General features: G+C 38.4%; 2 protein-coding genes across 2 annotated transcripts; one reads left to right on the forward strand and one right to left on the reverse strand.

Annotated features, from left to right (window-relative positions):
- Positions 1 to 487: 487 nt before the first annotated feature.
- Positions 488 to 2,961, forward strand: IAQ61_011543 (uncharacterized protein; the record flags this gene model as incomplete). Its single annotated transcript, XM_066099249.1, has 3 exons — positions 488 to 602; positions 942 to 1,247; positions 1,298 to 2,961. 3 exons carry the CDS (start codon positions 488 to 490, stop codon positions 2,959 to 2,961), a joined length of 2,085 nt encoding a protein of 694 aa, XP_065950768.1.
- A 217-nt stretch (positions 2,962 to 3,178) lies between these two features.
- Positions 3,179 to 5,129, reverse strand: IAQ61_011544 (uncharacterized protein; the record flags this gene model as incomplete). The annotated part of the gene is made up of 4 exons (XM_003844063.1): positions 3,179 to 3,342; positions 3,425 to 4,460; positions 4,506 to 4,615; positions 4,664 to 5,129. The coding sequence occupies 4 exons, from the start codon at positions 5,127 to 5,129 to the stop codon at positions 3,179 to 3,181; spliced, it is 1,776 nt and encodes a 591-aa protein (XP_003844111.1).
- Positions 5,130 to 10,859: the final 5,730 nt, after the last annotated feature.

Raw genomic sequence — 10,859 nt, forward strand, 5'->3', positions numbered from 1 at the left:
TACAGGTCTCATTTCACTCATAAGGCTGTCACCCTCCGCGTCGAGTACAGGCAAACCAGCTATGAGAGCCTAATAGTTTCTAGCGGCGGGTCCATAATTAAGAGGCTTCTCATGCAGTCATCGTACCCTTCATCCTCACAGTAGCACGTTCGTCTTCGATCTTTGGGAAACGACGGGAGTAATGACTACTACGAACAACGATGGACCAAGCAGGAGGCCTAGTTCTCATTGCCCTATGTCCGGATTTCCAAAGATTGACACAAGTAGCTATCTTTTATTTCTAGCATATCTTTGAGCTTTTGAAATAAATAAATAGGTTAGACATCCTCTGGCGTGCATACTTTCTTCACCAAGATGTACTCACACAAACGAGAGGGGCCTCAACTTACTCGCTCGCTCTAGTTGCAATTCAACAGCGAACAGATATGGGGCATCCATAACGATTCAACGTGTGTAACACGATTTCGAACACAATGGCTACTTCCTCATGACCCCTCTTCCATCTGTCTGGGTCTACCGCTCATTAACAGAGGAATTCGATTTACTGGTCATTCCATGCCTCGTGGCTATTATTGAGGAGGCTATCCCGCACGGGATGATAGGTACGCATTCGTTGTAAGGCGACGCATGTAGATGCAGAGGATGCAATTGATGACTGCTTTACACGTCACGTCTGTCGTAGCAATGCAGTCGTAGTTACACGACAGCGTCCTTCAAGTATATCTGTGCCACCCGGAGCATCAGCTCCTTTTAACAAAGACAGACGTCTGACTTGAGACTAAATCTCAGATAGCAAGTTTAGTTGTTTACCTAGTCTCACAGCACGTTCAAAGAGTCCATCTCATCCACCCGGCATCTGTGAGATAGAGGCGAATAGTTTTTGATTCCGTATTACTCGATGAAAACTTCGTCTCTTGCAATATCATGCTCAGAAAATATAGCTCTTCTGTATCTCCTCCATTCGGTTCCTGCACTGCCATCTTCCAATACAATCAATCATCGACAGGAAGATGACTATACTTTACCCCTTGCAAGAGAGCAACGTCTAGCCAGCATCCTAGCCTTCCTCGCGAATACCAGGGTCGACACAAACCATATACCAGCGCTTTGCCTCAAGGAGAATTCACAATCCATAGATGTCTTAGTGGCTGTCAACAAAACCACTTGGGAAGACGGCCGTTCGAACTTGTTGGAGCTACAACGCCATTTTGAACAGCTGTTTGCGATTCTATCAGCAGTTTCGGCCGGTGCGCAAGTCGCATCCGTATTTCGCGCGTCTGGGCTGACAGGAAGAAAGAAAGTCTGAGATCCCACGGCCACGAGGATCGCATCTTCGACGCAATCATTGACATGTGCTCGGCTCGCATCCTTTGTCGGTTGAGATTTACGGCTAAAGGCACACAACCACTCAAACAGTCACTCAAGCTGATCTGCGAAGAGGCCATTCGCGGAATCCAGAAGCTTACTATCACTCAGCTCGGCGGGCACCGTGATGTTTGTGAAGGCTTCGTGACGAGAAGCAAGGAGGTTGTTAAATTAGCTGACCAGTGGTTGAGACATCAGACCAACTCGCAGTTGAAACAACTGATAGATGGTGTTTATCGTTTGAACGAGATGGGAAACCTTCAGCCGCTGCTTGACCTCGTGCCGAACCGCTTCATGTGCCCGAGTTCACGGCAAAGTCTAGTCAACATAGTGAGCAAGGTATCACGCTACCGCGAGGCTGCTCGCTATCTATATCGGACAGCCAAAAAGTACAAGCCCGTCCAAAGCATGAGAATCATACCTGTCAACTTGGCACAAGACGCGTTCAAGAGAACCACCTATGGCACTGCTAAGAATCCCAGTCCTTGTCTCAACACCACGATCAAAAGAATCACAGGAGATGGCCGAAAGCCAGAGTTGAAACATCTGTGCCATTTGTTGAACATTACAGACCAACAACTAAACGAGCAATTTGCAAACCAAGCGCGAAAGACGTTGAAAGAGGCCAAGATCCACGCCGAAGTACAACTGATATACTATTGTGATGCAAACACTTCCCTCCGTCCACCACGCGTCATATGCTCGAGCAAGGACGCATGCTTCTTATGCAATGTGTTCATCTCAACCCACGGCAACATGTACACGCCCCGACAACACGGGCGGCTCTATCCCGGGTGGCGACTACCAAACTCCCCGCTGTCGTCCCATCTTGAACAGAGGTTTGCCGCCGTCCTGGAGAGCCAAATAAAGAGCAGTCTTGGAATGCTGCTCACGAGACGCTCGAAGACTAGGTACCCGGATCCAAGTGAGAGCACGCTGCTTGCACTGTCCCTGTCGACTTCAACATTGCGTACAGTTGCGGTGGCGGATGTGGCATCGCAGCTGGGGGTTTCAGCGCTGCCTTGCTTGCCCGAGACGCAGATTTCCATCGATGGAGAAGGAGATTTAGGATCCCAGGCTCCGACCGGTTTCCTGGAGACTGGACGGAGCAGTCACGTGTCTGCGCAGACGACATCTAGCAAGACACCTTCCCACCACGACGACGAGCCTCAAGCTGCTACCGATAGCACAGTGCCGTCGCAAGACAACCACGAGCCCATCATTACCATTCCACACACTCCAAGTCCTATAAATCCTGAAAACCAGTCCAGTCCAGTACAGTCTATCCCCATCCTCACATCCCCAACCCCCAATCCTCTCATCCCCCCATCCCCACCCCCATCCCCCCATCTCCATGGCCCCCTCGAAATCTACATCGAACCCGCATCCCCCAACCCCCTCCTCACACCCCCCACCTTCCAAATCACCCATCCCTCCAACGCCTCGACAACAGCCCTGCAAACTGCCCAGAAAGCAACGGTCGTGGACGTGGAGACGCTGCGTGTGGGTGTTGAGCACTGCTTTGAGATTTGCAAAGGGGGTGGCGTGTATTTGAGGGCACGGGGGGTTGTTGTGGGGATTCGAGTTTGTGGGTGAGAAGGATGGGTGGGGGGATATGTGTGGGTTGAGGTTATAGTATAGTATGGGCAAGATAGGGACAATGTAATCGAGGATGTTGATGATTTACATGCACAGTCACCGCCTCTAATCTGGCTCCCCGTCATGCACACGCACACAACTGTACCATCATCCCCATCCCCATCCCCATCACTACCACAACCCACAATCCCCAACCCTCACCTCAGCCACCCTCTCAAAGGAAGACCTCGAGATTAAACTCGAGCGTACTAACCGGATACGGCAGCTCAAACTTGTGCAGCACCGTGGGATGCAAAATGCCAAACACGCCAATCGTATGATTTTTGCCCTCGATATTGACCTTGATGGCAGCCGCGTGACCGGCGAGAAAAGTGTCGTCTGCAAAAAAAAGGATGGGTTAGTTGAATCCAAGATGGGGGGAAGGGGGAAAGGGGGAAGGGAAAAACCGGAAAAAGCGCACCTTCGACTTCCTCGATCCAGTAACCGTTGAGCTGCTCGTTTTTCAATCCATCCTCGCGGGTCAGGAAGACGGAGCGGAGCATGAGCATGAGTCTGTCCAGGAGACCATGGACCTGTTCGAAGCCGCTAGTCTTGCCCATGATGGCGGCAGCAAAGTGGCGCTCATTGCGGCTCTTGCGCTCCTGTTGCATATCGATGAGACCGATGTCGCTGACCTCGAAGATCTTCATGGGCACCGAGTGGTGTTTATTCGAATTTATGGTCTTGAGCAGACCGGGGAGCAGCGACGTTCGCACGAGCTGGTACTCGGCCGTCTTTGGGTTGGCGAGCTTGATGGCCATGTTGCCGTCGTCCTTGCGGTTGAGCCATTCAAAATTCTCTTCGTGGGAGCAGAGAATGAGGGGCATGACTTCTGTCCATCCTGCGGCTGCGGATTCTAGGCGAACAATGTCCGCAAGCTTGTTGATTGGCAGCGGTGCCGAGACAGCGGCGGTCTTGTTTGGATAGTATCTCGGAAGCTTGTTGAATCCGTATGCGATCGCATAGTCTTCCATGATATCCGCCTGGTGGAGGATATCGGCTCTTGTAATCGGTACTGAAACGTCCAAGATGTTCTTGTCAGTCTTCGAAGGCGAAACATCGTGGCCCATGCGTGACAAAAGCTTGGAAATCTCTTCTGGCGCAAGGTTTAAACCTGTAACCGCGTTCAGGTAGTCAACCTCCACCTTCCATTCCCTCGGCGAAAGGTCTGGTGACTCTCTTGACTCGCCATTATGTGGTGAAATAATTTGAATGGGCTCTATTGACTCTGCGTATCCGGCAAACATGGCGACGAGCATGTGATTGACAATCTCAACCTTGGTCTTGTCTGTTGCCGTAATCTCGATCAAGACGTTTTTTGTGTTCAGTGTGATCTTGCTGTGGTCGCCATTGATGATCGGGGGTAGCGAGAGAACTGTGCGATTTGAATCGTAGATGACTGGGTATACGGGCGAGTCACGAATGATGTGCAGGAAGCGACCGAGATGCTTGTCTTTCTACTGATTGTCAGAGGGGCTTTCGAGCAGTGCGTGTCTACATACGTCGTAGAACTCCATGAGCTCCTTTCCATTCATCTCCTTGGTCTGGTTGAGAGGAACGAATTTGATTTGCTCCGGAGGTAGGGCTTCGTATGTGAAGGGGCCCTTGACAGCTGCGAGCGATTAGCCTTGACCTTGGGCGCAACTTCCAATCGACCTACTGTCAAGGTCGTGTGTTCCAATTGAGACCAGCGTTCGATTGCGCGCGAGGTTGGAATGTAGTTTATCTTGTAGTGCGATGAAGGAATCGTAACGCTCTTGTGTGAACTTGATGTTTCGTAGGATGACACCGGAACACAGCTCTCGTATTTGCTTGGTCTCCTCCTTGATCTCCAAAACCTGTAGCTCCTGCGGCCTTGTGACTGTCCATTTTGGCAATTTTTGCTGCTCCAAAAAGACCTTCAAGTTGAGTGCAATTCCTTCAAAACACAGCATATCATATCGGTTGGCTGGTATCTCGATCTTCAATTGTGGTGGCTGCGCCTGGTCTTCTGGCTTCGTACTCTCGCTTGTATCCTCGTCCAATTCGATTCCAAACTCGAAACAGAGCTCGTCAAATTCCTTTGTCGTGTATTCACGGCCCAGCTCTTTGAAGAGTGCAGCTTTGTCGACCGCGATCGTAGGCATGGTGGTAGCTGCGCGCAGGTGTTCGGGGGGTGGGGGAAAGACGTGGCCGTATATAGAGGCGTAGCTTGCGATGCGCTTAGTATATGCGTGATGCAAGCCTAGACTTAAACAACCCGCACGTTTGTGTAATCTTCACAATCCTTATGCCCCTTCAATATTTCTACTGGCGAGCTTAGGCACGAGTCAATAATTTGCTATGACTCCAAAAGTGAGGGCAGGGTGGAGGATTTGTCGGACCGGACCCCGCGCTAGTGCACACCCCGCGCTAATCCAACCTGGGTTGTAGCGCAGTACTACAAGTTACCTAGATTGACATTTGCCCATGTGCTAGGCCTAGATAGAGGGCGCAGTTTATATAACCATAGAATTAGCGCTGCGTGAACTTGTATTTAGTATAGGGTTAGGCCGTGCCAAGCTCTACTAGCTAGCTAAGCAAGGTTAACTAAATATTATACTATAAGATTTTATAATATATTCTAAACCTATTCTAAATATATTCTATACTAGTAATACTATAAGCTACTACTACTATACTTATTACTAATATATCTCTTATATCCTATATAAGCAGATTAAAACATGTTTAGAACGTGTTCTTAATAGGTTATAGAAGTACTATTAATAGTACCTTACCCTTAACTACGTCCTAGATAATATTAGGGTATAACCTATAGTTAGCCCTAATAGGGTAGTTAAGATAGAGAGTAGAGAGCGCTACTACTATACTAAGATTAATAATAAGGGCACCTTATATAGAGTAAGAATAGGTTCTAAATATATTCTAAATAGGTTCTAATATTCTTAGGCTATTCTAGGTACTAGGGGCACTCTATATACCTATACTAAAAAAGATTATAGGCTTAATATAGCCTACTATAAGGTTAGTAGGGTTAAGAAGACTAGCTAGCCCTCTATAAGAGAGGTCTATAAGGTAAAGAGTAAATATATTATTAATCTATTCTTAACTTATTATACTAATATATATAGACTTCTATATAAAGGTTATATATAATTACTAGAATACTCTTTACTATAAGTTATTTAGAATATATTTAAAACTTATTACTAACTTATTTTATAGAAGTTCTTTAAGCCTAGCTAGTAGCTACTATAGGCCCCCTTATAAATACTAATACCCTCCTAAATATAATTTAGAAGAAGACTTGTACTAGCTATAATAGTAATAAGGTATAGCCTATAAGAACCTATTAAAAATATATTACTAACTTATTATAGCTTAACTTTATTACTATATCTACTCTACTAAGGATTTAAGGTTATTAGGTTCCTTATACTATCTACGCTTATAATTATCCTAGCTATAGTAAGTTATTTATAATATATTATTAACCTATTCTTAATATATTTTAAGACTATTACTTTAATACTAGTATAGACCTTACTAATTCCTACTAGAATACTACCTAGTTCTACTTGTAGTATACTTTTATAGAGCCTAGGGAGGATAGGGAGGATAGAGAAGATACTAGAGAGGGGGAGGGAGATAATAATAGTAATAAGTAGGAATATATTAAGAATATATTAAGAATAGGTTCTAATAAATAATATATAATAGTATATAACCTAAAGGGGTAGTAGTAATTACTAAAATAAACTCTTTACTCTTCTCTTTTTTTTTATCTACTAAAAGTAAAGTACTATTTACTTTTATAGGGTCCTTTAATAGTATATAACTTTTTCTTTTTACTTTTATAGGTATTATAAAGCTCTAGTAGTCCCTTAGATTAAAGAAGAATCTAGTATTTATAGGTGTCTAGCTATAATATATTATTAATATATTCTAAATATATTTTAAGAGACTAGACTTATATCTCTTTTTTACTACTTTTGCTAAATATTATTTATAGTGTAAAGGGGAGCAACTATTTGCTCCTCTTCTTTACTCTCTACTTCCTCTTTAGCCTCTACTCTAGCTACTACTTCTTATTATAGACTAGCTATCTTAGAGGGTTCTTAAACCTTAGAGGAGGCACTTAGTATAGTCTACTCTACTAGTAGAGAACGTATTATTAATATATTTAGAACATATTCTTAAGTATTTACTATTAAGCTTCTATAGAAGATCCTTACTTCTATAATACCTTGTATTATAATTCTGCTATAGTTTACTAGGGCTATTTAAACCTTAGGATAATACCTCTTAAGGTAGTAGATAAGATTACCTCTATTAGAGAAGCAACGCTAAAATAGTTATTAATATATTATAAATATATTCTAACTTATATATATATATACTCTATAAAGTTCCTATACCCCTAATCTAGCCTAAATAGCCTAGTAGAAAAGCTTGCTAGGAAATACTATACACCCTTTATTTAGGTAGGATATTATAGGAGAGAATACCCTAGTATTAGATAGAAGTAACTTAAGCTTAATATATTACTAGTATAAATCCTACTTAGTGTTAGAACAAGTTTATAATATATTCCTAACGCGTTCTATTATATACTAACTTTAAAAGATCTTTATAGACTATATTAACTAGTTATATCTAATAATATTAGGAAAGATAGATAGTAAAATAGTATTAAACTCTTAAATATAAAAAGTTCTTATAAAGTATAAGAAGAAAGAAGAAGAAAGAGAAGAAGAAAGAATATATATTTATCTACTTATATATACTTATATAATAGACTAGAATATATTAAGAACTAGTTAGGAACTAGTTACTATATTTATAGACTAACCCTACCTTATATAAAAAGTAGCTATCTCTTTCTTAAGTTTAAACTGTGCCTTTTATAATTTAAATAGTGCCTTTTTCTATATAAGTTCTTCCTTATCTACCTCTAGCTTTTCTTTTCTCTCCTTTAGAGCCTAATTACTAAGAAGAGCCTTTTATTATAAAGTTTATAGTTATAGACTAATAATAAGTTAGGAACGTGTTATAAATATATTTTATAAAGCATACCTTTAGGTTACTATTAGTAGAGAAGAAGAGCCTAGTAGTAGAGAAGATAGAAAAGGGGCTAGTAAGCTTCTTTCTAATACCACTCTACTACTTGCCCTCTAGCTTTAGGCTTTTAAGCATGCTCTTTTATTTCTTATTAGGACTAAGATATATCTAGTTAAGTTAGATATAGCAAGACTTGCTTTATTATTATCTAGAGTATTATTATTATTATAGGACGTGTTTTAAATATATTCTAAATATATTTTAATTAGTAAATATATATAACACTAGTATAAGACTTACTTTCTCCCCTCTAAAGCTTTTTAAGGTACCTTTGCTTAAGCCTATTAGGAGTTCTATAGTTATAGTATATTTTAAACTTACTCTAGGCTTTAAACTCTTTTATATCCTATAGATCTATCTAGTATATACTATATAATATTACTTATATAATTCTAATAGGTTAAGAATAGGTTATAAACTTACTTCTAAGTAGCCTTAAGAATACTTATATGCTTACTAGTTTTATATCCTTTCTAGCCTACTTGCTTAGCTATATTTAAATAAGATTCTAGTTTTTCCTATACCTCTTTTAATATTTTACTATAGTATTGCATAATCCTAGTAGTAATTACTAGGTTTTTCTTATAGATTACCTAGTTTTAGGTATCTTTAGAGGGTTTATATTCTAATTATATAAGAATAAGTTAGGAACACGTTTAGAATAGGTTTAGAATATATTTACTTACGTAAGAGGAGGTTAGTAAGCTAAAAGTATTCCTTTACTATTAATGCCTATAGTAATTTACTTAGATATAAAGAGGTAGTATTATCTAGCTCTCTTTTATATACTTTATAAATACTTCTTTATAGATATACTTAATAAAATCTTATATAAGATTAAAGTTGCTAGCGCTAGTTATACTTATAGGGATTAATTAACTAGAGATAGCGCCTAAGTCCTAGAAACAAGTTAGAAACATATTATAAACAGGTTATAGTGCGCTATAAAACTTGCCTATTATCTACTTGTTATATATATTAATAGTAGTCCTATAGAATCCCTATAAGTAAATATACCTCTATAATACTTATCTTTTTATAAGTGCTTTACACTTCTAAAAGAAGTTAGTAATAGTAACTTAATATATCTTAGTTATATCCTTATCTATAATAATTTAGCTAAGTATAATAACTATAACGTGTTAGAAATATGTTATAAACCTGTTCTTAATGCGTACGCTTCTTTTCCTACAGGTAGAAGATTACTATTAGAATCTCTACCTATACCCTATATAACCTCTTATATAATATATCTATCTAGAATATATCTTAATCTAATAGAATTAATACCTACTCTTTAAAAAGGTAAATAATTAAGTTACCTAAGCTTAATATAAAGATTTGCTATATATACGCCTATAGTAATATATTAGTAATATATTCTAAACCTGTTCTCTTATACTACGTATAGTTTTAGGATCCTAATACTTTATCCTTTACTTATAGTATACTCCTCTAAGGCTACTCTTAAATAGGAACTATAGAAGCTTTTTACGCTTTATAATACGTAAGATTTTATCTTTATTTATAAAGCTAATATATATTTCTTTAATAGAATAGAAACCTTTAAGTTAGAGATAGGTTTAGAGCTAGGTTAAGTTTAGGAACTAGGCTATAATAAGTTAAGAATATATTTATAATAGGTTATAAATAACTTATATTATATAAGCTATAGAGTAAGCATAGGCTATAATACCTTTACTACTTCCTTAATATTACTATTAGATAGTGTTAAGGGAGGAGAAGGTATATATATATATATACTAAAAGAAATAATAGTAAAAAAAGGTATTACTACTATATCTATTAGTATAATTACTTAGAAGGTAACTTTATATAGGATTTTAAATAGAGATCCTTACCCTTATAGATAATTAACGCCTAGAATATATTAGGAACATATTAGGAATAGGTTATAATATACCTACTACACTTCTTTATCTAGCTTAACTATAGCTTAACTATAGAATATAAAGTAGGACTACTAGAAAGATTTAATATCTCCCTAGTTAGAAGACCTTATAGATATATAGAGTCTACCTCTAGTAGTACCTAACTAAAATAATATTTTTTCCTAGTAGTAGATATTAGGCTATAGTTCTAATAGCTAATATATAGTTAAGCCTATTCTATAATTTACTAACTTATTATTAATATATTTTAAATATATTTAAGTTTTACTCCCTACCTAATTTACTATAGTCCTTATTATAGAATAATAAGACACCTAGTAGTCCTTACAAATCCTTAAAGAGAAGCGCTTAATAAGGCTATAATAATAGCTTCTTATTTATAGTTCTTTTTATAGAATTTTCTTAGGTACTATACTTTTTAAGGTTTAGATCTAATTATATAATATATTATTAATAATATAATAAGAATATATTTATAATATATTCTTAAGATACTTATATACTTTTACCCTAGAGTATTAGTATTTATACTAGCTTGCTAGCTAGCTATTAAAGAATAGTAAAGTTATAGGCCTATTAAGATAGATAGACTAGCAGGAATATTATACCTACTAGAATTAGAATAATTTAAGAATATATTCTTAATATATTACCTATATAGCCTATATAAGCACCTCTTCTCTTATTAGGTAAGAGCTATCTTTATATTACTAAACTAGTATTATATACCTATACCCTTAGCTATATAATTAAGGGTATACTAGAAGAATAGCTATATACTTAATAATTACTAGTATAAGTAGTAGTCCTTAACTATTACTATAAGTAAGGTATATATTA

This window comes from Plenodomus lingam, assembly GCF_022343315.1.
Source record: "Plenodomus lingam strain CAN1 chromosome Unknown scaffold_20, whole genome shotgun sequence".
NCBI classification, from domain to species: Eukaryota; Fungi; Ascomycota; class Dothideomycetes; order Pleosporales; family Leptosphaeriaceae; genus Plenodomus; species Plenodomus lingam.